The sequence below is a fragment of the Silurus meridionalis genome, chromosome 21, assembly GCF_014805685.1.
Source record: "Silurus meridionalis isolate SWU-2019-XX chromosome 21, ASM1480568v1, whole genome shotgun sequence".
Classification (NCBI taxonomy): Eukaryota; Metazoa; Chordata; class Actinopteri; order Siluriformes; family Siluridae; genus Silurus; species Silurus meridionalis.
In genome coordinates this window covers 12,165,299-12,191,403 of record NC_060904.1, presented here as the reverse complement: position 1 = coordinate 12,191,403, position 26,105 = coordinate 12,165,299, and the positions used below count along the sequence as shown (strand labels likewise).

At 39.0% G+C, this 26,105-nt stretch overlaps 1 protein-coding gene across 3 annotated transcripts in view; it reads right to left on the bottom strand.

Moving 5' to 3' along the window:
• The window catches only part of galnt1 (UDP-N-acetyl-alpha-D-galactosamine:polypeptide N-acetylgalactosaminyltransferase 1), a 120,786-nt gene that overhangs the window by 29,534 nt on the left and 65,147 nt on the right, over positions 1-26,105 (bottom strand). For all 3 annotated transcript variants that reach the window (XM_046834029.1, XM_046834031.1, XM_046834032.1), the window contains 2 exons: positions 15,478-15,646; positions 232-398 (listed from right to left, as the gene is read on the bottom strand). In XM_046834029.1, the coding sequence (XP_046689985.1) occupies positions 232-398; positions 15,478-15,646 (336 nt within the window). The remainder of the gene's footprint in view (positions 1-231; positions 399-15,477; positions 15,647-26,105) is intronic.

Sequence of the window (26,105 nt, the reverse complement as noted above, 5' to 3'; positions counted from 1 at the left end):
CACGCACGCACGCACGCACGCTCTAAAGTGCAGTCTCCTCCTGGGCCTGGAAATAAAAGCATGTCACATCCCCATGGCACTGGTACATATTTGAGTATATTCAAATGACAACCTTTTTTTTTTTTTTTTCCATTTGGCTCCCTCTGTGTATACAAACCACCTCTCTCGCGCGCACACACACACACACACACACACACACACACACACACACACACACACACACACACACACCTCTCTCACTGGCGTCATCCACCAGCACCACCTCCTCCAGCAGATGTCTGGGAGACCTGTTGATGACGCTGTGCACGGTGCGCAGTAACGTTGTCCATGCCTCGTTGTGGAACACGATCACCACGCTGGTGCGAGGCAGGTCGTCCAGATACACCTTCGTTTTGCACCTGCGGAGAGAGCGAGAGAGAGAGAGAGAGAGAGAGAGAGAGGATCAGGACCCAGTCTTGCTATCAAAGTCTGATAATCGATTGTATGGTGAACACGTGCAGTGTCCATTGACGTTCTGTTCGAGAGTAGCGGCGTTTGTGCTTCTATTTCATTTCTAAGCTCATTCTATTTCTTTCTCTCTCTAATGTACATCATATTAATTCATGTAAGGTTTTTTTTAAACTAATCATTATTGGAATACTAAGTTATTTCTGGACATTAGTTTTGAGTCATGTTGAGCTACACATTTAGATCTAATATTACTTCTATATCAGACTAAGGTGTGATTTTGGAACAGAGTTTGCCTCTAAACTTTTATATTTATATTCTGTTTAGTTGTTTTTTTATCATAAAAATCACTTAGGACCAACAATCAGAGAAAGGTTCCTTATTTAATGAAATACAATTTTTACTGCTTTTAACAATGGACATGGTTTAAAAACACACATAATGTAGTAATAAAGAACGAATAAGGTTGTTCTTTGGAAGTGTAAGCTTAGAATTCTGAGTTTATACCTAATGAGTGAAGCAGTGGCGACTGTAACAAGGAAAAACATCTTGAGATGGCATGTGGAAGAAACCTTACGAGGAACCAGACTCAAAAAGGGAACCTTATCCTCAATGCTAATGTCTATTCCATCATTGTTGAGGTGCTTAAATGCAAAACTGTTGTAGCCTCTGGTCCTGAGCCATTGTAGTAGACTGTTATACTGACATACTGTGATATTAACTACATTTAACTACAAATTTACTGTTTGTCCACATCTGCCCATGGACATTATTAAAACAATTTCAAAATTGTTCATTTTCAAACATATCTATTGTAAAATAAACTCATGATAAGAACCATTAGCTACATTGTCTATATTCAGGACATGACTTCTAAGAGATTTTTAAGAGAGTAACCTTTTTTTGTGATATTTTGATCTATTTTGACATCCTGACAGAACCACTTACTCACTTCTTTTTAATGCATTCAAGCATTTTAACTGCTTTACATTCTATACGGTGTCACTGTTATTACAGACAGTTTAAACCCATTGTAAAAAAAGTACCGCAAATGCGTTAAAGTTCGTGAACATTCTAATGAGTCATCATTACTTGGAAGCTTGATTAAACGTGAATGTCATCTCAATTATATTCTCACTACTAATGACATAGAAAGATTTCCTCGTTTGTATAGAATTTCCAGACAGATACTGGGTAAAGGAATTTGAAGAGCGTTTTCTTGAAGAGTTTTTCTTGGGTATTTGTGTTTTTAAGGTTATAAGGGACACCGATGGACAAAAAAAAAAAAAGAGTAAAATCTGTGTCGTGTTTTTTTGTTCTTTCTGCCCTAAATAATATATAAAAAGGATTTCTAAGCTGCAAAAACAGAAAGTGGAAAGCCATAAGAAATGTTATAATCTCACTTCCCTGTCCAGCAGATGAACCTTAGCCAATCATGAGTATCATGTGTATGCCAAAGAGGGCAGAAGGGAGTTTCCTCTGTCCATTTTATGCTGAAATGGAAATTTCTTATTTCACCTGCCACACTATTTCCCTCCACCATTGGATGACCACTGGTCTTTATTTTACTGGTGTCCTTCATATTTAATAGTTAGTATGGGTGAATGGTGATTGTAGGCAAGGACCATTGAGGCAAGACAAAACAAGGCAAGGACAAGCAAGAATAGGCAAGGAAAATCAACACAAGGCAAATAGAGGTGAGGCAAAGCAAAAACATGCAAGTCAAAGCAAGACAAGGCAAAGCAATCCAAGGCAACAAGAGAGGAAGCGAGGCAAAAGCAGGCAAGGACAGTCAATCCAAGGCAAGACAAAACAAGGCAAGGCAAAGCAATGCAAGAAGAGGCAAAACAAGGATAGGTCAGGCAGGTGACTCAAGGGCAGGCAAGGCAAGGCCAGGACAAGCAAGACAAGGCCAGGACAGGCAAGACAAGGACAGACAAAACAAGAACAGGCAAGGCAAGACAAGGAGAGACAAGGCAAGGACAGGCAAGGCCAGTACAAGGAATGGCTAGGCCAGTGCAGGCAAGACAAGAACAGACAAGGATAGGCAAGGCAAGACAAGGAGAGGCAAAGCAAGGAAAGTTGAGGCAAGGCAAGACAAGAACAGGCAAGGCAAGACAAGGGGAGGTCAAGCAAGGAAAAAGAGGCAGGATAAGGCAACACAAGGCAAGGCAAGGATAGGCAAGGCATTGAACACGGAGAGGTGTGTGTGTGTGGGGGGGTGCATTTCAAGTTGCATAAATGTTTATTTCAATAACAAACTGTAAATGACTTATTATGACTTCACTTTAAAAACACCTCTCCCACACAGAGTAACAGTGTCTTCACCCGCTCACAAACTCATCAAATAATACATTTGACGAGAAGTAAGTGGACTTCCCCAGTCAGAGTTTTGTGAGGAAGCTGTGTTGGATGAGTTTTGTTTTTAATCAGAGGACTGTGAATGTGCAGCATCCTGTACCCATGTGTGATAGGAACAGGAAAGCCAGTGTTTGTTGCATGTAGACAGCTAAATTAGGCCACACGCTGAAACTTCCTGCCTTACTTCCTGTTTGCAGCTGAGTGGACTGATATGCGGTCACATTAAAAGTGATTTTCTTTTAAGCACAGACTGAATTTAGGAGGAACGGCTGCACATTCTCACATGTCCAGTGAAGACAAGTGTGTGTACATGTCTGTAAAGTGTAATTTCTTTGAGAATCCAAATGAATTAAATACATTTCTATCTATCTATCTATCTATCTATCTATCTATCTATCTATCTATCTATCTATCTATCTATCTATCTATCTATCTATCTATCTATCTATCTATCATTATATCTATTATATTTATCTCATTAACTGAAATGGTGGTGCTGTATTCCATCATGTCCATCACACTGCCCCATCCTCTTCAAACTCATTAGCCTATTGTCAGAGAAACACACACACAAAATTTCTGTTAAAATCATTAACCTGATGTCACTCCCAGGTCCCTCACAGCAGTATAATTAGCATCCGAGGCCTTTGATTGGTCGACCCCTTGTTACCTGCCTGATTAAGCTGCAGCTCCGAGATTTAGCCATTGTCTCCTAACAGGCCAAGAATGGAACTTTCATTTCCCATACCCTTAAATATCTCTCACTCCATCTCTCTCTCTCTCTCTCTCTCTCTCTCTCTCTCTCTCTCACAGACACACACACATGTTCTGCACATGCTCCCCAATAAGATATTAACATGTGTCTGCCTGTATGTATGTAGATGTTCATCTGTGTTTTAATGCATGTATGCATGCCTATGTCATGTCTATCTATTTGTCTGCCTGTCTATGTGTCCAGCTGTTTGTGTGTGAACTGTCTGCACACAATATAAACACATATCTGCATGTTCCTTCCTTTCTTTCTTTCTTTCTTTCTTTCTTTCTTTCTTTCTTTCTTTCTTTCTTTCTTTCTTTCTTTTCATTCTTCTGTGGATGTCTGTCTTTTTATGTGTGGGCCTGTGTTTCTCTCTGTGTGTGAATGTCTGTCTCTGAGTCTGTTTGTGCCTGTCTTGTCTCTATCTGTGAGTCTGTGTGTGGCTGTCTGTCTCTCTGTCTCTAAATCTGTGTGTGCCTGTCTGTCTCTATCTGTGAGTCTGTGTGTGCCTGTCTGTCTCTATCTGTGAGTCTGTGTGTGCATGTCTGTCTCTAAATCTGTGTGTGCATGTCTGTCTCTGAGTCTGTGTGTGCATGTCTGTCTCTAACTGGGTCTGTGTGTGGCTGTCTGTCTCTCTGTCTCTGAGTCTGTGTGTGCCTGTCTGTCTGTCTCTCTGTCTCTGAGTCTGTGTGTGCCTGTTTGTCTCAGAGTCTGTGCGTGCATGTCTCTTTCTAACTGTGAGTCTGTGTGTGCCTGTCTGTCTCTCTGTCTCTAAATCTGTGTGTGCCTTTCTGTCTCTCTGTCTCTGAGTCTGTGTGTGCCTGTCTGTTTTGAGTCTGTGTGTGCCTGTTTGTCTCTATCTGTGACCCTGTGTTTGGCTGTCTGTCTCTATATGTGTGTGCCTGTCTGTCTCTCTGTCTCTGAGTCTGTGTGTGCCTGTCTTTCTCTATCTTTGACTATGAGTCTTTGTGTGGATGTCTCTCTCTCTCTCTCTCTCTCTCTCTCTCTCTCTCTCTCTCTCTCTCTCTCTCTCTTGCTCTCTGTCTGTCTGTCTGTCTGTCTGTTCCTGTCTATCTCTATCTGTGACTCTGTGTGTGCATGTCTGTCTCTTTTCTATCTCAGTCTGTGAGTGTGTGGCTGTCAGTCTCAATGTCTGTGATTCCTGTGACTCGGTGTATGCCTGTCTGTGTGCCCACCAGTCTGTTGCAAATTGATATGTGTGTGTTTGTTTGTGTGTATATGTGTCTGCCTGTATGTCTTTCCTCTGTATGTATATCATTCCCTCTATCTGTCGCTTTTTTTTTTTTACTAAAGCGTGGGTACAAGCTTCTCTTTCTCTTGTTTTCTCTCACTCTCTCTCTCTCTCTCTCTCTCTCTCTCTCTGTGTGAGTTAGTGAGACAGGTCACATGGTTCTGTGGCACACTAATTTCCTAATTATAGCTGCGCTGACCATAAATCCCAATTTAGCTGGTTATAAATGTACAATAAAATCTCAAACTGACACTTGGAGGGACACGGAGAGAGGGAGATGCAGCAGACGACTTCACTCTCTCACTTCCTGACTGATATCTTATTGCTTAGATATTCAATCCCCTGTAATGTTTCTTTTGCTCACACAAACACACAAACATACACACACACAAACACACAAACAGACACAGCAAGAAGTTTGATGTGTAATTTGCACAAAGAGTGATTGATTCCTACCGAAGCAGGAAACCTTATTTGGAGGCTGCCAGAGAGAAAAAAGAAGCGAGAGACAGAGTGAGTAAGAGGGAGAGAGAGCGAGAGAGAGAGAGAGAGAGAGAGAGAGAGAGAGAGAGAGAGAGAGAGAGAAGGGGGGGTAGGGTGTAGAAGGCGAATGAGAGAGCCGTGCTCTGAGCTACAACTGCCCATTAACAGCCTGAGGTGCTGAAGTTAATACCAGACAGAATTGATAGAAACGCAATGTTACACACACACACACAAAAAAAGCCCGGAATTACCTCTGATGCGTTAATACAGAAATAAATTGCACAGACGCACGCATGCTCCTGCAATTTCCCCACAGTAAATCGAATATGAGAAAAGATTAAAATACGCTGCTTTTCTTTTTTTTTCTTTTCAGGGCGACCGCCGTTTACGACGTCTAGAACTTGTAAGAGAATAGTCCCAAAGTCTGACTTCACCACATAGTAATAATGCACAATGCCTAATACAAACACCTGGAGAATCATTATTATCCTGTTAACCTTCATCACTACTTTAGGGACTCACAGCTGAAAATGCTCTAACTACATTTAAATATTAACAGTTCGTGAGAAAAGTGGGCTACAAACACTATTTAAATAGTGTTAAAAAGAAGACACTTTGAACTTCACTGTCAATCATTCAAATGTGATATTGCTCAAAAAGATAAGCTATAGATGATCAAGTAGCTTGAATATAAGTTTCCTGCATTGACCTTTTTTTTTTTTTATTTCAAAAATATAAATACAGGAAATCAGTCCTGGAGCAATCCAAAAAAGTAATGGGTTAAAAGCCACATGTTTTTTAATGGGTGGTCTTATTTCTTTTGTAACAGTATACAATCATAGTGTAAGTCAGGGGTCACCAGCATGATTTTGTAAAATTAGCTCACCATAACACCACTTACCAGTGAACTGCATCTAATTTTTTTTGTTGTTATTCTTTATTTTAAATCACACTTGCATTGGTATAAAGTTATATATATATATATATATATATATATATATATATATATATTTGCATCAAGTTTTGCATATTGATATTTATCTGTTTCCTAGCTTGTTAAATCATTGTTGATCATTATTGTGAGAAATCATTAAAAAATCAGTGTCTTCCCATAAATGAATATCATTAATTATTAATAATAACGTGTAATTAAAGGTAAATTGAGCAAATTGTTATTTCAGATGTGTAATTAAACTGGTAGCCCTTCACACTGGGAACCCAAGAAGTAGCTCTCAATTTCAAAAAGGTTAGTGACCCCTGGTGTAAGTAGTGCATTTTTTTATGCATGTTGTTTGTATGTACTGCTTACACAAATTCAGCTAATACATTCGTTATACGTTTTTTCATTGAAAAAAGGTTAAAGGTTTATAGGTTAATAACAGGAGTTGTGTTCGAAAGTTTTCTGCATATGAAGTGACGGGTTTGTCTTTTTATATCTAACGTAGAAACTGATTGAAAATGCACTATATTAGCAAAAGTTTGTGGACACCTGCCCATAAGATTTATAAGAGCTTTTTGAGCAATTCCACATTTAGTCCCAATTTCCTCCTATAATTATATTTATATTATAATTAATTTAATTTATCTTAGAAATGCCTCCACTCTTCTGGAAAAAATGTTCTTTCAGATTTTAGAGTGTGCTTGTGGAGATTTGTGCTCATTCAGCAATAAGGGTGTTAGTAAAAAAACAACAAAAAAAACAGGTACTGATGTAGATGAGGTGAAGAGGCATGGGGTGCAGTCAGAGTTCACATTCATCACGTTCAATAGGGTCGAGGTCAGAGCTCTATAGCAGGCTAGTCAACCCATGGAGCTGGCTTTGTGCACAGGGGCATCATCCTGCTGGGTTGGTTTCTCATTTATTGGAATCCATGAAATTACGGAGAACGACAGGAGCTTTGAGGATTTGGATGTGGATTGTAGTTAATGTCAACAGTCGGCTACACTGACACAAGACTACAGTTTGCATCTGATCGCCATCACGGCACATCTCAATATTGTTTAGCTGTAATAAATGGACATTCGGTGCAACCCAGATGAGGATGGGTTTCCTTTTGAGACTGGTTCCTCTCAAGGTTTCTTCCTTATGCCATCTCAGGAAGTTTTTCCTTGCCACAGTCGCCACCGGCTCACTCATCAGGGACAAACATACTTATAAAGAACATTCATTTTTATCACTGCTTTATCTGTGTAAAGCTGCTTTGAGACAATGTTCATTGTTAAAAGCGCTACACTAATAAAAGTGAAATTGAATTGAATGTTTTGCCCAAACAAAATGGAGAGATTTAGGTTATATTCTAACATTGCCTTGGCACCTTCCTGCAAATAACATGTACAGAGTATAGCAAACATAGCAGCAAAAACAGTTGGGCAGCTAAATAAGAGGCTCCTGTCTCTACAAAAGTATAAGATCTTCGGATGTGGCAGCATGAAATTTTCCCTTCGGTTGAACTAGAAGCCCCAAAACCTGCACAAAGCCTGCTCCATGAACACATGCTTTTACATGGTTTGGAGTGGAAGATCTTGAGTGGCCTGCTACAGTGCACTGACCTCAACACTAATCAACACCTTTGGGATGAATTCGAACACTGCACCTCAAACCTTCTCACCCACATCAGTACCTGACTTTTCTAACAGCCTTGTTGGTGAATGAGCACAAATCTCCTCAAGCACTCTCCAAAATCTAGTGGAACATCTTCCTAGAAGAGTGGAGGTTATTATAACAGTAAATGGGAACTAAAGGTGGAATGAGATGTCCAGAAAGTACATACGAATCTTATGCTCAGGTGTGGACAAACTTTTGTCCATATAATGTATTTGCAGAGAGATTCTCCTATTAGAATGTTTTGTTGCTCTGTTCTCAGCATACGCTGGAGAATTTATGATTTGCAAAGAAAAAGAAATGATATCTGATTAGACACAACACTATTCGTTTAATTTGTTGTTCTCGAAGCTACAGAATGCATTTAAACCTGCCAACTTGACAGCCATCATGATTGTTGAAACGCATCAGCGATTCCTAAAACAGCAGTCACTCATCTTAAGCATGACGCTAAAATACAACACCAAATCTCAAAGCTGAAGCATTTGGCAAGGGCACAAACTATAAAGCTACCACTTTGTATTAGCTCAGCATCTGAACATGGGGCTGAATGAGACTGAAAATGAAGAAACTACTTATATGTTTCTCAATAAATCTGCAATTTCCTGTAGATATGTAAGCAACTGCTCACAATACAGTGACATGCTGTACGTTTAAAAAAAAAAGGAAAAAAAAGGAAAAAAAAAAAGAAAGCTTTACTTTGTAAGGATCTTTTTTTCTATTTCAATATTAGATTCACACTTCTGCTTTATTTACATCTGTGTGTATCGAAAATCCTTTAGAGACAAGTGACATCATACTGCACCACAGCAAAATACTGGGGGTGGAAACACACACACACACACACACACACACACACACACACACACACACACACACACACACACACACCATGTCACAGTAAAGCCTTTATGTCAGCCAGAGTGTAGGACATAGTGTCGACTAAACAAATAAACACAGCTGCATTACACAGTCACTGTCCTTTAGAATCCAACAATACATTCATTATGATAGCATACAATATAAACAAAAACAGCACTCAAACAGCAAACGCATAAAAAAAAAAAGGAAACTACCTATTAAAGTTCAGGTTTGGTGATGGATACAGAAAGCAAAGCTATGCAGCTTGATTGCTCGGGATGTCGTGTATTTACTGTTCTCTATGATGACCATCATTCTTGGCTATGATTCATCCTCGATGCTGCAGCAAATACAAAAAAATTAAGATGTAATCAGTCATATTCTATTGATTTTGTTCTCAAAAAGGACTACTGTATCAATTCCTGATATTGTTTGTAGAGTGACTTCTTACTTTGGAAGATAAAACCAACAAAATGGATGATCCAACAAACAAACTAACCATTTAACCAAACAAACTACCAGAGAACAAACCAACCAGACCAAACAAACAAACAACCAGTGAACAAACCAACCAACCAAAGTACAAACCAAACAACTAAACAACCAAATGAACAAAACAGCCAGAACAAACCAAACAAGCCATCCAAAAAACAAACAAACCAACTAACCAAAGTACAAACCAAACAACCGACCAACCAAAGTACAAACTAACCGACTAAACAACCAACCAGAGAACAAACCAAACAACCAAAGTACAAACTAACCGACTAAACAACCAACCAGAGAACAAACCAAACAACCAACCAAAGTACAAACCAACCAACCGGAGAGCAAAGCAAACAACCAATCAACAAAAGTGAAAACAATTGAACCAACCAACCAACCAACCAGAGAGCAAAACTACCAAACAGTGAACAAAATGAACAAACCAATCAACCAGAGAATAAACCAAACAACCAAAGAACAAACAAACGAGCCCAAACAACCAAACAACCAACAAAACAGGTAATAAAAGAACAAAACAAAACAAATTAACCAAGAAACCAAACATTAATCAACTAATAAACCAAAAGACAGACAAGCAAACAAAACAGCCCACTTAATAAAAACTAAAAGCCAGACAACTAATAAAAAAAAACCCCAATCAAAACTACTACATAAAAAACAAATCAGGAACAAACACTGAAACGGTCACAATACTTAGGATGCAAAACGTACAACCACAAATCACAAAAGCAAATCTGTAATAAATAAATTGTTTATTAGCACAGTTACAGTGCATTAAGCGTTTACATCCTAATCCACAAATATAGCTAATCAATCAAAACTAAACAAAATCTCACTTTTTTGTTTAAAGTGGATTAATCTCAAAGCCTGAACAAAAAAAAACAAAGCCATTCTGCATTCCAAAATGGGGGATGAAATAATAAAAGAAATAATAATAAAATGGGTCACGTGTCGAGCAACTGTTCATGCCAAAGATTTCACCCGGGGGCAACACCTCACCTCAGGGGTGTGTGCCACAGGGAAGATCATTAACCCAACTTTCATGCAAAGTTCTGGCCTCTCTTGGCAAAGTGAAGCCCTTGTGACCTTGTTGCCATGGCAAACTCGTTTCCATGGTCGCACCTTTTTTCAAAGCCATCCAGATGATTTGAATTGTGGGCAAAATTAAACCGTGAGCGCTTTGGCTGTGAAGTCGAATGTGTATATTTACAAAAACAAGAGCTTTTAATATAATTTCTTAAAGACAAGCATTTTAGCGGCTTTTTCCGCTTTTTGCATTTTGTGATCGGCTGAAAAACGGGTGAAAAAATCGAGCAAACAAATCCGAGTCAAATCAAAGCTGCAATTAAACTTGGAATTAAACGACTGGGAATCACAGCGCAACCACTGGGAGTTGAAAATCAAAGAAATGTATAGATACTGTATACACGTTGCAAGTCAATTCTCTTTAATGCTTTATCCATGTTAGCGCAGGCGTTTGTAGGCCTGCAACAACTAATCGATAAAATCGGTAATAATCGGTAATGAAATTCGCTTTGTTGGCGAATGCCGTTATCGATTAGTTGGGCTGTTTGAGTTACGGCTTAGCATGTAGTTAAGAAAACACAGCCGTTAGCAAAATGGTGCCGAGTGCAGGGTCAACCGGCAGCAGGAAAATAAACACACTGGTGTCACGGATGAAGGTGAAACATCAGCACAGTGAGCAGAATCTGTAAAATCCTCATCATGTTAAAATAGTACAGTTTTATAAAGTGCTATTGTGTAAACTGTTTGTTTGTAACTTCGGTACAGTCGCACTGGATCTGTTCTGTCGTCAGGTTGTCAGCATCAGGTTGCTCGTGACATGTTCACAATCAAAAAGCAGCAAATAACAGCAACAGTAAATGATCATGTTTTTAGTCACTGTTATGGTTTTCAGTTAATGATTACGCATTTGTACACCAGGATTTATTCCTTTTTTTTATTTTGAGTCTGTTAGCTTGCTGCATTTCTCCATTCTATTCTCTTTTTATAACTTATCTGTTTTCAAATGTGATGTACTGCGACTTGACTGTGTTCAAATGCTTGTTTTCAATGTTTGTATATTCATTTATGCATATATCATTTAATTATTATACAAACAATTAATTATATTCCAGATGTTTCTATCTTCACAACTAAACAAAATCAGAATCAGAATCAGGTTTATTGGAAGGAAGGAATTTGGTTCCAGCTGTTAGTGTCTGTTTTTTTTTAAGAATAGTTGTCAATTATTTTAAAAATAATAATAATAATTTTAATTTACAAAATTTACACCTTGCATAATCAATTTATTTTATTTTGTATTTTTTTACAGAAAGAAACAATCCAGCATGAGGGAATTTGTTCGAAGGAGAAATCCCCCCATGCATTCAACAAGCAGCCACTATAAGCTTTAAAAACTCAAAATTAACATAGTTAAAATCAATATCTGGCTTTTGCATTTTTTAAAGTACACTTATATTTGTTATTATGGATATTTGCGTTCATCAGCCACAAGAGTGTTATGAAAGGCAGGTACTGATGTAGGTAAGGAGGCCTGGGGTGCAGTCAACGTTCCAATTCATCCCAAAGGAGTTCAGTATAGAGCTCTATAGCAGGCCACTCAAGATCTTCCTCTCCAAAGCATGTTAAGCATGTCTTCAAGGAGCTCAATTTGTGCACAGGGGCATCACCATGCTGGAACAGGTTTGGGTTTAAGAGTTCAAGTGAATGCTAAATTTTATTATTGTGCATCCTAAGACGTCCTACAGAACTAAGCGCCTCCAGATTTGTGGTTTCAGTTTGGAAAAGAAACGTATAGCAGGAAAGGTCAGGTGACCTTTTGGAAATATAGTGTGTGTTAATCGAGCTCACATTGTGCACAGGGGCATCACCATGCCGGAACAGGTTTGGGTCTCCTTGTTCAAGTAAAATGAAAATTTCCTCTTCCTACTGCCTCTAAAGACAATATACAATACATTTGTCCAAATAGCGCACGTTAAATTAGTCCAGTTTCGGAAAGAAATGTGTTAATATACGGAATAGAATCAGGGCTAAAAAGCTATTTCATGGGAAGGTAACCCTTATTAGCTAGCTGCCATGCGTATCACAACTTCCATAAGCATTAGCTTGTGTTCAGCCCGTTGACTGCTGCGCTTTCACACATGAAATTCAGATACAGATAGGATTATTATATCACACGGACTGTCGCTCTACGCATGCCGAGACAAATAATAAACACGATTAAGGATTTCCAGTTTAAAACCGAACCGAGAGTTCGTTTTGAGATGGACATCACTGCACCACCTGGGAGGATGATCATTTAACACCAGCCTGTGATCAAGTTGTGATCACAACATTTGGTCCAAGGCCAAGACACTTTGTATGGATGATACACAGCAGTACTATGTCTTGCAAAGACAAATGCTAGGCTTCTACTGTTCTATTTTTAAAAAGTCACCCAAGCAGAATGCAATGAAAAAAAAAGAAAAAAAAAAAAAAGATAAAAAACACAGTGTTGGAGCTGGAATTATACAACTAGCCAGGACAATCACAGGATGGCAAACAGCAATGTTTTTAAAAAGCTCCAATCTCTCACATCCACCTTTAAAAACGCCTGACATTCGAATTCAACAACACTGCTTTAAAAAAAAATTGATAAAATAGTAGTAATAAAAAAAATTCTTGTGGATACATTTTGTTGCCACTCCTGCTTTTCCTTTTACATTTTATTTTCTTACGCCTAAACATACACACGTACACAAGCACACACCCGAATAACCAGAGGTGCCAACATTGTTAATTGTTAATAGTCAAACCCTAAGTGCATTATGGGGGACAGGGTGGCTCCAGATGTACACTGTATTGCCAAAAGGTCATAAGTATGTTATGTGCCCAAATTGATCTTCTAATTCCCTTCATTTTCCTGGGAAGATGTTGCACTAGATTTTGGAGTGTGCCTGTGGACGTTTACGTTCATCAGCCACAAGGGTGTTAGTTAAACCCAGGACAGGTTTCTCCCCGCATCCAGACGTCCTATACAAGTGTGTGCCTCCAGCTGTGTGGTAACAGTTTGGAGAAAAAACAGGAAAGGTCAGGTGTCCCAATACTTTGTCAACATAGTGATATATATGAACAAAGGCTTGACACCATTGCTTTTTAAACACCCCATTCTACTTAATTCCACTCCCATTTAATTTAATGTGCTTCTAGAAAGATGTTCCACTAGATTTGGAGTGAGCATGTAGAAATGCACTTTTTAAGCATCCCATTCCACATTTAGTTCACATTTGCTGTTATAATCCCCCCACTCTTCTGGGAAGATGTTCCACTAGATTTTGGATTGTGCTTGTGGAGAATTTGTGCTCGTTCATCCACAAGGATGTTAGTTAAGTCATGTACTGATGAAGGTGAGGTGAGGAGGCCTGGGGGTGCAGTCAGCATTCACAGTCATCTCAAAGGTGTCCAACAGGGTTGAGGTCAGAGCTCCAAAACAGGACCCTCAAGATGTTTCACTTCAACAAATTTGGTCTCCAAATTTAACTGAATAAAAACTATAATCCATTCAAAGACGACTTTGTGGGCGTGTGTACACTGCTACAACACACTGAGTTCCAGCAAATCAGATTTATAGTTTTATAAACAGTCTTGAAATGAAGTGAATGGTGCTTTTATAAGAGCTGTTATCCAGGTTATTCAGGCATCATTAAGAACACTGTGAGCTAAAAGTACAGTGCGATGGCTATTTAATATCGAACAGCGAAATAACCAACAAAATTCGGCCCGCCCACTTGTTCTCGCTCATAAGCTTGCGTGTCAAAGGTTCGCCTGGATAAAGTCGGCGAGACGAGGCGAGATGTGAAAGTAATCGCTCCTGGGCACAAAGGCGTCTTTCATGTCCAGCGCTGAATTGGATTGTTCCGCCGGGTCGAGCTTGTTTAGCTGCGAAAGCAGAAATAACGTCTTTTTCGAGGGCCTCCCGTATTGCTGTAGCGAAGGGGGTCAGAATTCATAAACGCTGCGGCTACAGCGGAGATGTTGGCACCTCTGCTTTACATAAGCAAACACAATCGTTTGACCTTTTCGGCTCTGCTGTGCTCAAAGGCAGTATTTGCCACCTGCATGCAGATCAGCGGCGTTTAAATATCAGTCGGACTCTGCGGCTGGGAGTCGTGCCAAGCCTGAGTCTCTCTTACACACACACGCACGCACGCACACTAACCCGTGCCAACAGGTTGGCCTTGCTTCTGAGAGATGTGAACTGATTGACGGTTGGCACGTTAGGCCCCGAGCCTGCACTCGAGCCAACCTGGTATTCAGTGGTGCCAAAAGCAGGCTAGAAAGTTCACAATGAAATAAAAGGACATGCCAGGTTCACACCTACACGCTGCATTTTACCCTGAGTGGATCTAAACAAGCGTCCAATGTTTTTATCGCCGGTTTATCTGTCTGCCAGGGAGAGACAGAGGCAGAGAGAGGAAGTTTGATGGTAAAGCGCATGGCTGTAACTTTGTAATTGGCACACTCTTATCTTTTAATTAAATGTGTCAATTCTTTTGGAGGGTATTTTCTTTTTCTTTCTTTTTTTTTTCTCCTTCGAATGAGCCGGAAAGGATGGAAAAGCTGTCTGGTAATTAAGTAGTGGGAGAAAAAGTAAACACATTTCATGGATCGCTGTTTGTGTTTTGCTCGGGAAGCCTGAAACACTCCCATCACACACACAAAATAAAAATTTGATTCCCTTTATGAGGACCATAAATATTAATGTAGATTATTAATTCTACCCTACACCTAAATTTGGCCCTACTTATAACCTCAACAGCCAAAAAGAAACATTTAGTTTTGTACTTAAAAGCTGCAGATTTACTTTAATACTTGTGGGGACCTGAGAAATGACAAATGTCACATTTTTAAGTCGTTGTGGGGACATTCTGTGTTTAGCTCTACATAAAAACATTCTTTCTCACACAAGCAATCTTATAACAAGGACACACACACACACACACACACACACACACACACACACACACACACACACACACAAACTTCAATCATGCTATGGGCCTCAGATAATATAGCGCTTCATCAGGCTGAGGTCATGGTCCATGCTCACACAGCTAAGTCAATCACAAGTACTGATCCAATCAATATACAAGTGGTGTCTCTCTCTCACACACACACACACACACACACATGCGTGCACGCGCGTACCCTTCGAGACGAACGTCGGGGAGTGAACGGTTGAGTGCGATCATCTCGCTGGCCATCAGATTGAACTGGTTGATCTTAAACATCTCCTTCATCTTCTCCTGCTGCTCTTTGGGAATCACAACTGGCTTTCCCATTTCACCCGGACCTTCGTGATGCCTCGGGACCACCTCTGAAAGAAACCAAATCATGAGCAGATTATTATTAATATTATTGTAACATAAAAACCTGGCTCACAAAACACAAGGACAAACAATGCCAGTGTAATGGAGCATGTGTGTGTGTGTGTGTGTGTGTGTGTGTGTGTGTGTGTTGTGGGATTAGTTTTTTTCTGGCCTGTTACAGTTTGTAACATGGGTCATTAACTTCCAGATCGCAGATAAAATGAGGACTGAAGCAAACATTTTGAGAAGCTTGTAAACAAAATGAAAAAGCTGTCCATCGCTCAACGATTCCGTTTTCTAAACGTGAAGCAGTGCCGCTTCTGCAGCTGATTCTGTTCTGCTCTTAAACCAATCGCATGCTAAACAAAAATGTAGCTAAACACAACTAATCGGGCAAAAAAAGCAGCACCAATGTGATTAGGAAAATGCTTTCACGTCCATTCACAGACTTTTCATTATATTTCCCTTCTCCCTTTCTACTAAATGATCAGCAAAAAACAGATGTTCAAAGACAAAAAAAAAAAAAAGTCCTTTATTCTCATATTAAAAAAACACCAGACATTTCTCATCTGTTCAATGCACTGCTATGAAACACTTCAAACTGTCTACTTCAATAAAGTCAAATTGAGTCTCTAATGCTAGTTGCAGTGTAAATTGAGGGTGGGGTTAATAAAATTGATGATATACTGGTTTTTGGGGTTTTTTTGGTTTTACATTATTTGCAATAACTAACAAACAGCTGTGGGATAATATTACCGTATTATCCGGACTATAAGCCGCTACTTTTTTTCCCACGCTTTGAACCTCGTGGCTTAAACAACGAAGCAGCAAATTTATAGATTTTTCCCGGTTTCACAAGCTTCATGCCGGCAAAAAACTGAGCCTTGTAACATTAGACGAATGAAATTGCAGAACGGGTTCAGGTGAACCAATGAAATTCTTTATATTAAATCGCGCTCCCACTGAATCATTTGTCACGCTAAAAACAACTGGGCAAGAAAAAACACACTTCTCTTGTGTTCTGAGCTGCATGGCATCGGGAGAAAAGCCTCCACCGATGGTGATTTTCAAACGCACGACGATACCAAAAGAGAAATTGTTGTGAAAGGAAAGAGGAAGACAGTGAACAATGACTTTCTTGGTAGGCTACTGTTTTGTTACAAGCCGTGTAACAGACACTGTCTTTCATTAAATCCTGTGTAACTTTCATTTGTTTCAATGTAGGAACCTGCAGCTTATAGACAGATGCGGCGTATTTAAACTACTATTTAAAAACTATTTAATTCAGGCTTATATTTAGGTGCGCTTAATAGTTCGGAAATTACAGTAAATGAAATTTAATGAATAGAATATTTGTACAAATTCTTTTTTGTTTGTTTCTACATTTACTTACTTTTCAGGTCTAATATATCACTTTACACATAAAAAGGTTTTGCATTTTAATGGTGTATTTCTAAAGGTACAGTACAAATTCTTTTTATAAATAAATCACACACTTTTGCTCAGTATTTGATAAATGTAGAGAATGTATTTGTTGCCCAGTAAATTAATTCTATTTCCAAACAACACTTACCAATAAAGATCAAATACTGTAGTTACTACAAATATCATACAGATTTGATACTGTCCTTACATTTGAACACCTTTTGTCCAAGCAATAATAATCAATAATTATGGGGAAACATTCTCTATATGGAGAAAAGTATTGACTTTCCCAGCCATATGTGGTTCTTCCCAAACTGTTACCACAAAGTTGGAGACTTCATTTATTTATTTGATAATTGTTTAGATTCTCTGGATGCAGTAGAATAAATTTTCCCTTCACTTGAACTAGGAGACCCAAACCTGTTCCAGCATGACAATGCATCTGTGCACAAAGCTCCATGAAGGTATGGTTTACATGGGTTAGAGTGGAAGATCTTTGGTGAATGCACCCAAGGCCTCTTTACTCTTTACTATATCAGTTTTGGAGAGTTTGGTACTTTTTTGGAAACATTTGTGGCTGAATGAGCACAAATCTTCACAATTACACTACAAAATCTTCCCAGAAGAGTGGAGCTTATTATAACAGTAAATTAGGACTAAATGTAGAATGTGATGTGTCCAGGTGTCCAAAAGATTTGGCCATATAGTGTAAATGAAACCGTAAGACTTCAACACTAATAGTTGAGTTGTATATTGTAGTTAGCCTTGTAAAAAAAAATAAAATAAAAAAAAAATAAAAAGCGTGGCCTCTGCTGTAGCTAATTTCACAAACGCATTAATAATGCACAATGCATGTGCTGGGATATTATGGGATGCGTATATCAGGTCTGCTGCAGACACCGGCGTCATGGTTGGGAAGTGTAAAACTTTGAGATAGTGCGTTCTGGTGCTGGATCAGGTCGGACGGGCTGCGAGTCAAGCGTAGCTGTTATCGCAAGGCTTCGCACTGTGATTAGGTTGCTCATGGGTAAAAAAATAATAATTAGAGTGGAAATGCAGCCTGTAGAATTAAATCGACTGGATGTGGAAAAGGGCTGCAGTGAAATCAGCTCGCGTTACTGAATGCGGGGTAGAAAGTGAGGCGGGGGTTTGGGTTTGTGAGCAGATCGATGTGTCTGTGTGTGTCTGTGTGCACGCAGCAGCGTAGGCCATGCCAAAAACATCTGATAGCGAAAAAGGGAAAATGCTGGAAAATGTGCCATGTGCCGAAAACACTGAATGAACCGAACATATTCAGGGAAATAATTGGCAGATGTGTTCGCTTTAATAATCAAATAATCCTCCTGTTTATAATCTATAGATCAATAAGTCTATAGATCTTTGAAAAAAACACTGTTTGGTGCTCATCAGGAAAAAAAAGACTGGTGTGGGTGTGTGTGTGTGTGTGTGTGTGTGCACTAATCTTTAATGATTACTTAAAGCCAATTGAATGCTTTAGTGAGATTAAGGTCAGATTTTCAGCAATGACAAATGGATTATTTCTTCGGCAGCATGGTAATGTCTCCGCCTCTTTAATCCTGAGTGTCTTTATGCTGTGTGTGTGTGTGTGTGTGTGTGTGTGTGTGTGTGTGTGTGTGTGTGTGTGAGAGAGAGTGATTACTTTTAGTATTGGGCATAAATGTAGTATATTTGACCTCGAAACAAGCATATAAAAAACACAGTGGAAAAAATGGAGAATTTGGAGAAATTGTAACGCAGCACGTTGAACAAATAAATCAGAAAGCAATTGCATCTTTATCGGCTTAGGAACATGAACAGCTTCAGCCTGAGTTGTTGTTTGTGATTGTGTTTCCCTGTGGTCAGTGTGTGTCTAAACCAGAGATTCCCAGACTAGGACCTGCAGGCCAAAGTTGAACTGTGGTGACCTTTGATTTGGCCATGCCATATACAGTATCAGAAGAAGGGGAAATGGCATTTGGAAGAACTTAAAAAAAATAAAATAAAATAAGGATCAACTTCATGTCCCTCATTAGAGGTCAATGAATAACTGTATTAGGCATTAAACTCAACTGTACGATCCATTGGATTGTTTCTTATTGTATATTGTAGGGCTGTAACGATTCCTCAATTAATTCGATAACAAAAAGTTGATGCTTCGTCTAGTCCATTTAATTGCCCACGGAGCACTGCGTTTCCCCATTATTACTGACGCACCACTAAACCCGCACCCTCTCAGGTGCTAAAGACCTTTTACACTTGCACCATTGAGAGCATCCTGACAGGTAGTATCACTTCCTGGTTTGGGAACACTAACATGCAGGACAGATGAGTCAGAGGGTGATCGTATCATCCGCACCAAACTCCCTGACCTGCAGGACATCTACAGCACGCAGTGCCGGACCAGGGCCAGGAAGATAGTGAAGGACCTCAGTCATTCCAACAATGGACTATTTTCTTTGTTGCGCTTCCGCTCCTTAAAAGCAAACACAGAGAGAATGAGGAGGAGCTTCTTCCAGCAGGCCATTCGGAGTTTAAACCAGGAAACAGCTATGATCTAGTAATGGACCTCCATCTCTACATCTTCACTCATTTCTGCACAACTTTTTTGCCACTATTATGACACCTAAACTCTTGACTGTTACTTCAACTCTGGACTTGCACAGGCTTCCATAGGATTAAGGCCAAAGAAAGAGACAGAAATTTTTCCAAAGTTTTGGATAATTTCAAACTAAAACATAAAGCAAACACCATACAATGTGCTTGCCTTTTTTTTTTTTGTTAAAAGTAATCTGAAATGTATTTTCAATTTTATATGTATATTTGTATTTAAATTTTTATGTAATATGGCTATTAAATGCACTAAATTGGTTTAGTTTTTACAGATATTCTTGTGAGAATTTTTGCAATAAATTTTACAAAAAAGGAAACAAATTACTTGTTTATTTGGAGAGGCCCGTCTTATTTTCTCTTGTATATTTAGTGTTGCTCTTAATTTAAAAAAGAGTGTTTGATAATAATGAAATATTTGATTTGGGGCCAAACATAAATTTGATGTTTGGCACATCACAGGAAAAGGTTTGGGCACCTCCACTAAGTAAGTAATGTAAGTCAGTTTGATAGTAAGTAATTAATTAAGTACAGTAAGTGAAGTAATTAATTAAGGCAAGTATGTAAAGTAATTAAATGAAGTAAGTAATAAAGTAATGTGAGTAATTAAGTAATGTGAGTAATCAAGTTAAGTAAGTAATTAAGTTAAGTAAGTAAAGTAAGTAATTAAGTAAAGTAAGTAATTTAGTAAAGTAAGTAATCAAGTTAAGTAAGTAAAGTAAGTAATCAAGTTAAGTAAGTAAAGTAAGTAATTAAGTAAAGTAAGTAAAGTAAATAATTAAGTAAAGTAAGTAATCAAGTTAAGTAAGTAAAGTAAGTAATTAAGTAAAGTAAGTAATTAAGTAAAGTTAGTAATTAAGTAAAGTAAGTAATTAAGTAATATGAGTAATTAAGTAAAGTAAGTAACCAAGTTAAGTAAGTAAAGTAAGTAAAGTAAGTAATTAAGTAAAGCAAGTAATTAAGTAAAGTAAGTGATTAAGTAATGTCAGTAATTAAGTAATGTGAGTATTTAGGTAAAGTAAGTAATTAAGTAAAGTAAGTAATTAAGTAAAGTAAGTAATCAAGTTAAGTAAGTAAAGTAAATAATTAAGTAAAGTAAGTAATTAAGTAAAGTAAGTAACGTAAGTAATTAAGTAAAGTAAGTAATTTAGTAAAGTAAGTAATCAAGTTAGGTAAGTAAAGTAAGTAATTTAGTAAAGTAAGTAATTAGGTAAAGCAAGTAATTAAGTAAGTAAAGTAAGTAATTAAGTAAAGTAAGTAATTAAGTAAAGTATGTAATTAAGTAAAGTAAGTAATTAAGTAAAGTAAGTAAGTAAGTAAAGTAAGTAAAGTAATGTAAGTCAGTTTGTTCGTAAATTAGTAAGTTTAATAAGTTAGTTAGTTTCTTTCTGTCTTTCTTTCTTTCTTTCTCTCTCTCTCTCTCTCTCTCTCTCTCTCTCTCTCTCTCTCTCTCTCTCTCTCTCTCTTTCTTTCGACGGAAAGCATCACAGTGCGTCGGGTAAAGACTTGCCGTGTGAATCGAGATTGAAAGCAAAAAGCTTTTCTTTAAGTAAGCACACAAACATGTCAGAAGTGTATCTAATCAGACAATGAGACAATTTGTTCCACAAAACCAGACTAGTAGGTTGGTTTACATGTTGACAAATCGAATGGAAAGGATTAAAATCTCTAGCTGAGACAGATTTCAACCTTGAATAATGTAGCTGAGGCAGAGGAACTGTCAGAGCCAGGATTCCCAAATCAAAGGAGACGTTACTATTACCATCTTTAACACTCAAGAACTTGCACTGCGCTAAACACTCTTAAATATGGTATCATGCTGGGGTTCAACTACAATGGCAACCATGTTTAAACCTGGCTAATGCACTTCATGGGCAACCAGAAGCGCACCCGGTGAGCTAGTAAATGAGTATATCATTTGTCCTCCACTTGAGAATCAATCCATAAGTGCCAAATCCAATGACCTGTAGACACTGTATTTTCGTTGTAGTTTGGAATCCCTGGAGCATTTCAGCCACACAGAGCCAATTAGCTGACTCAGCCATCCAACATGCTGGAAAAGACTAAAAATGTGCTGCATCTGGTGCGACTCGAAGGCTAGAATGAAGTCCCAAAGGGAGTCAGCACTTTACCACAAACTACAAATCATCAGATTATAGATAATAGCCTTTACAGTTATCCAGGCATACTTTCATCCTCTACAATCCTCCGCCAAATTCATCCATTACAGGGTTTAGTGCCTTCCACAGACTGTGCGATTTCAGCAATCTTATAAGATCATTACCGATCACACTGTGTGCCATTAATCTATTAACTTTGGGTACATAGACTTTATGACGAGGACAACTACCGAATCGTAAACTGCAACACAAGCTACATTATCTTGAGCAATTTGTATAGAGCGTCATCAGCTTAGGCTATTGGCATAGAGTGCCACCAGCATATGATGACAATGTGATGACGCACTATACCAATACCACATGCTGATGGCGCTCTATACCAATAGCACATGCTGATGGCGCTCTATACCGATAGCACATGCTGATGTCGCTCTATACCAATAGCACATGCTGATGGCGCTCTATACCAATAACACATGCTGATGGCGCTCTATACCAGTAGCACATGCTGATGGCGCTCTATACCAGTAGCACATTCTGATGGCGCTCTATACCAATAGCACATGCTGATGGCGCTCTATACCAATAGCACATGCTGATGGCGCTCTATACCAATAGCACATGCTGATGGCACTCTATACTAATAGCACATGCTGATGGCGCTCTATACCAATAGCACATTCTGATGACGCTCTATACCAATAGCACATTCTGATGCCGCTCTATACCAGTAGCACATTCTGATGCCGCTCTATACCAGTAGCACATGCTGATGGCGCTCTATACCAGTAGCACATGCTGATGACACTCTATACCAGTAGCACATGCTGATGGCGCTCTATACCGATAGCACATGCTGATGGCGCTCTATACCAGTAGCACATGCTGATGGCGCTCTATACCAATAACACATGCTGATGGCGCTCTATACCGATAGCACATGCTGATGGCGCTCTATACCGATAGCACATGCTGATGGCGCTCTATACCAGTAGCACATGCTGATGGCGCTCTATACCAATAGCACATGCTGATGGCGCTCTATACCGATAGCACATGCTGATGGCGCTCTATACCAGTAGCACATGCTGATGGCGCTCTATACCAGTAGCACATTCTGATGGCGCTCTATACCAATAGCACATGCTGATGGCGCTCTATACCAATAGCACATGCTGATGGCACTCTATACTAATAGCACATGCTGATGGCGCTCTATACCAATAGCACATTCTGATGACGCTCTATACCAATAGCACATTCTGATGACGCTCTATACCAGTAGCACATTCTGATGCCGCTCTATACCAGTAGCACATGCTGATGGCACTCTATACCAGTAGCACATGCTGATGACACTCTATACCAGTAGCACATGCTGATGGCGCTTTTGAATAGTTTAGTTTAGAATAGTCAGAAACGTTTCCCAAATGACAAAAAAAAACTAGATTTCCAGGGAAACTGACAGGTTTAAGTGAGAGGAAAGAAAAAGCTTTGTTGCTCAAGTTACCTGGCTAACAACATAACATCTGTGTTGTCTTGATGAGGATATAGACAAGATTTCAGCTTTGATAAGGATGCTTCAAACCCTACAAAAGAGTCACATCGTATCTGTGAGAAAAATATACTGTGACTACAGCTGGTAGCTGATAAATGCTAATTATGGTCTGGTTGTCGTATCGTATTAAGTATGAACCTGTGTTGGGAAAAAAATACAACTTTTTTTTTAATTATTCCTGTTGTGAGTGTACATCATTACTGAAACAGAGTGAGCTGACGGTGGTATTTTGCGTGGAAGGAAATGAAAAAAGTCTTGCGAAAGACAATGTTTGAGTTTTATTTATTTATTTATTTATTTATTTATTTATTTATTTTTCTTATCTTCCCAAAAGTTACAGATGAATAAAGAATGACATAAATGATCAGATATATTTATTACAAAAATGTATATATATATATATATATATATATATATATATATATATATATATATATATATATATATATATTTAAAAAAAAATGTTCAGCTGCCTGCCAAAAGGTCTATTATTCAGGAAGTGAGATCTTTAAATACTTTAGTTAGGGATGTGGGTCTGACCTTCAGAAACTATGACACCAAACATTTCCAGCTTTATGTGGTTCTTTCCCGAATTGTTACCACGTGGAGGCACACGGTTTTATAAGACCTATGCATGCGGCAGGAGACCAAAACCTGCTCCAGTAGGACAATGCTCCTGTGCACAAAGCCAGCTACGTGAACATCAGGTATGCATGGGCTGGTGTGGAAGATCTTGAGTGGCCTGTAATAAAGATCTCACCTGAACCCTACTGAACATCTTCGAGAAGAGTCTGAACGCTGACTGTTGATTTCTGTAAAGCTGCTTTGAGACAAGCGCTATAGAAATAAACTTGACTTGACTGCACCTCCTGTCCTCTCCTTCCCAGAAGAGTGGAGGTTATTCGAACAGCAGATGGGGATTAAATGTGCAATGGCATCCCATTCAAAAAGCGCATAACAATCTTACGTCCCTAATGTCAGCTTGCGAACAGTGCCATAGCACTCCCTCCGAAGTGTTCTCTTTTCTGCTTTTTGTCCTAATAGGGCTTTAAATTGCTACCAAGAAGCCTGGAAAAGAGAGCAGTAAGTGTTTTTTGTTGTTTTTGTTTTTTAACAGAGGGACTAAATATAATTAAGAGACAAACAAGTGAACCTTTGTGACCACTTTAAAGTGTTATTTTATATACCGTATCTAATTACAAGGTTGCATTGTATTCCTGTCAAAATCATCAAAGAAATATTTAAAATTTTATGCTTTTTTTTTGTTGTTCTTTAATCAGTACAGTACTGCTTAAAAAAAACGAAACAAACAAAAAGACTTGTTCGCTACTCGTCAGTTTCATTACTGCATTAGTCGCTGAACCCACCAGGTCCCAAAGCAGCATAAAGCAATCGCAGATGATCATTAAATGATGATTAAGGATAAATTCAAAACAGCAATAATTAGAGAAAAATCCACAGCGGTCTGCCGCCCAGTCCTGTGTTTTCCTTTCCTGGGAAACTAATTAACCAGGCTCGAAGTAGAAGCTAACCCAATTTCACCCAAGAGCATCTAATGCACTAGTTGGATAGTTAAGTACATTAACAGAGAGATGAGCATGGAGGAAATGGGTACGGGCTGAAATCATCGTGTGGCTGCACTTCTTCCTCCTGATAATCACATCCTCAACACAGCGCACGTCTGCGGTTGATATTTCAACACTTCTCGTTTGCGTCTTTATTTTTCGCTGACGTGCGTCTAACTGCAAGGAAACTGCAAGCTATAATGGCGGTCGCGACTGGTGCTGTACTGTACTTTACCCGCGTTCCTTCTGCCTCGCTGTGAGCTCCTGTTTCTGAAATGATCGCCTCGCGCACATGCTCAAATACATGAAAAGTGTGTGTGTGGTGTTGGGCCATCACAGTGCTACTGATTTCTACAATAGGTTTCATGCTAAGAACGTTGGTGAAGAGTGGTTACTTCTATAGTCATAAAAGCCACATCTACTGCTTTAGATATTTTCTTCTTCTCAAATCCTTAATGCCTGGTATAGGGTTATCATAGGACACACCACAACCCTCAGGTTTAAAAAAGGTTTCATTGCAGGATCAAGCTTATCGGCCCCAGGAGAACTCAGATTTTTTGCTCGATTTGGACCTTCTCTAGTGCCGCTTGCGGAAAGTTCCGATTTAGTGTTGCAGAAACGATTGCGATCTCATCAAGGCTCATTTTGCTGGACTGCCACCAACTGCACAGTACTTCATGCTAATGTGAACAGGCAGGATGTTCGAGTTGGCTCGGGCTGCTCTGTCTTCCATCCTAATGCTTCGGTGCCTATGGAGCTGCGGGCGTGCCAAGGAATTCGGGTGCGCTGAATTATGAGCTCACATTGGCATAGTGAGGTCCCTCAGTTCTCGAGTGTGTGAGTAATCCGTGTTCCAGACAACATGGCCTCCTTATTGAAAGTCAGAGAGACGTTTATTTTTTCGCACTCTGTGTCCCGTGTCCTGAAAAAGACGCTGTGACATGAAGTGTGCAGTATATGCAATCGTTTCGAGTGTTGAAAGACTGGGAGCCTGGATGTTGATCTAAGAATCCTGTAAACAGGATCACAAATGCTAAAAACCCATTAAGGCAAATGTATTGGCACCATAGTTTATGTAAAGTCTCTATTTGACATTTATACTATTAGAATTATAAGTCAAATAGCCAGTGGATGTCATTTCCTTGTTGCTAGGGTGGTACTTTCAGCTTTTACTTACATTTATTTTTCCCCT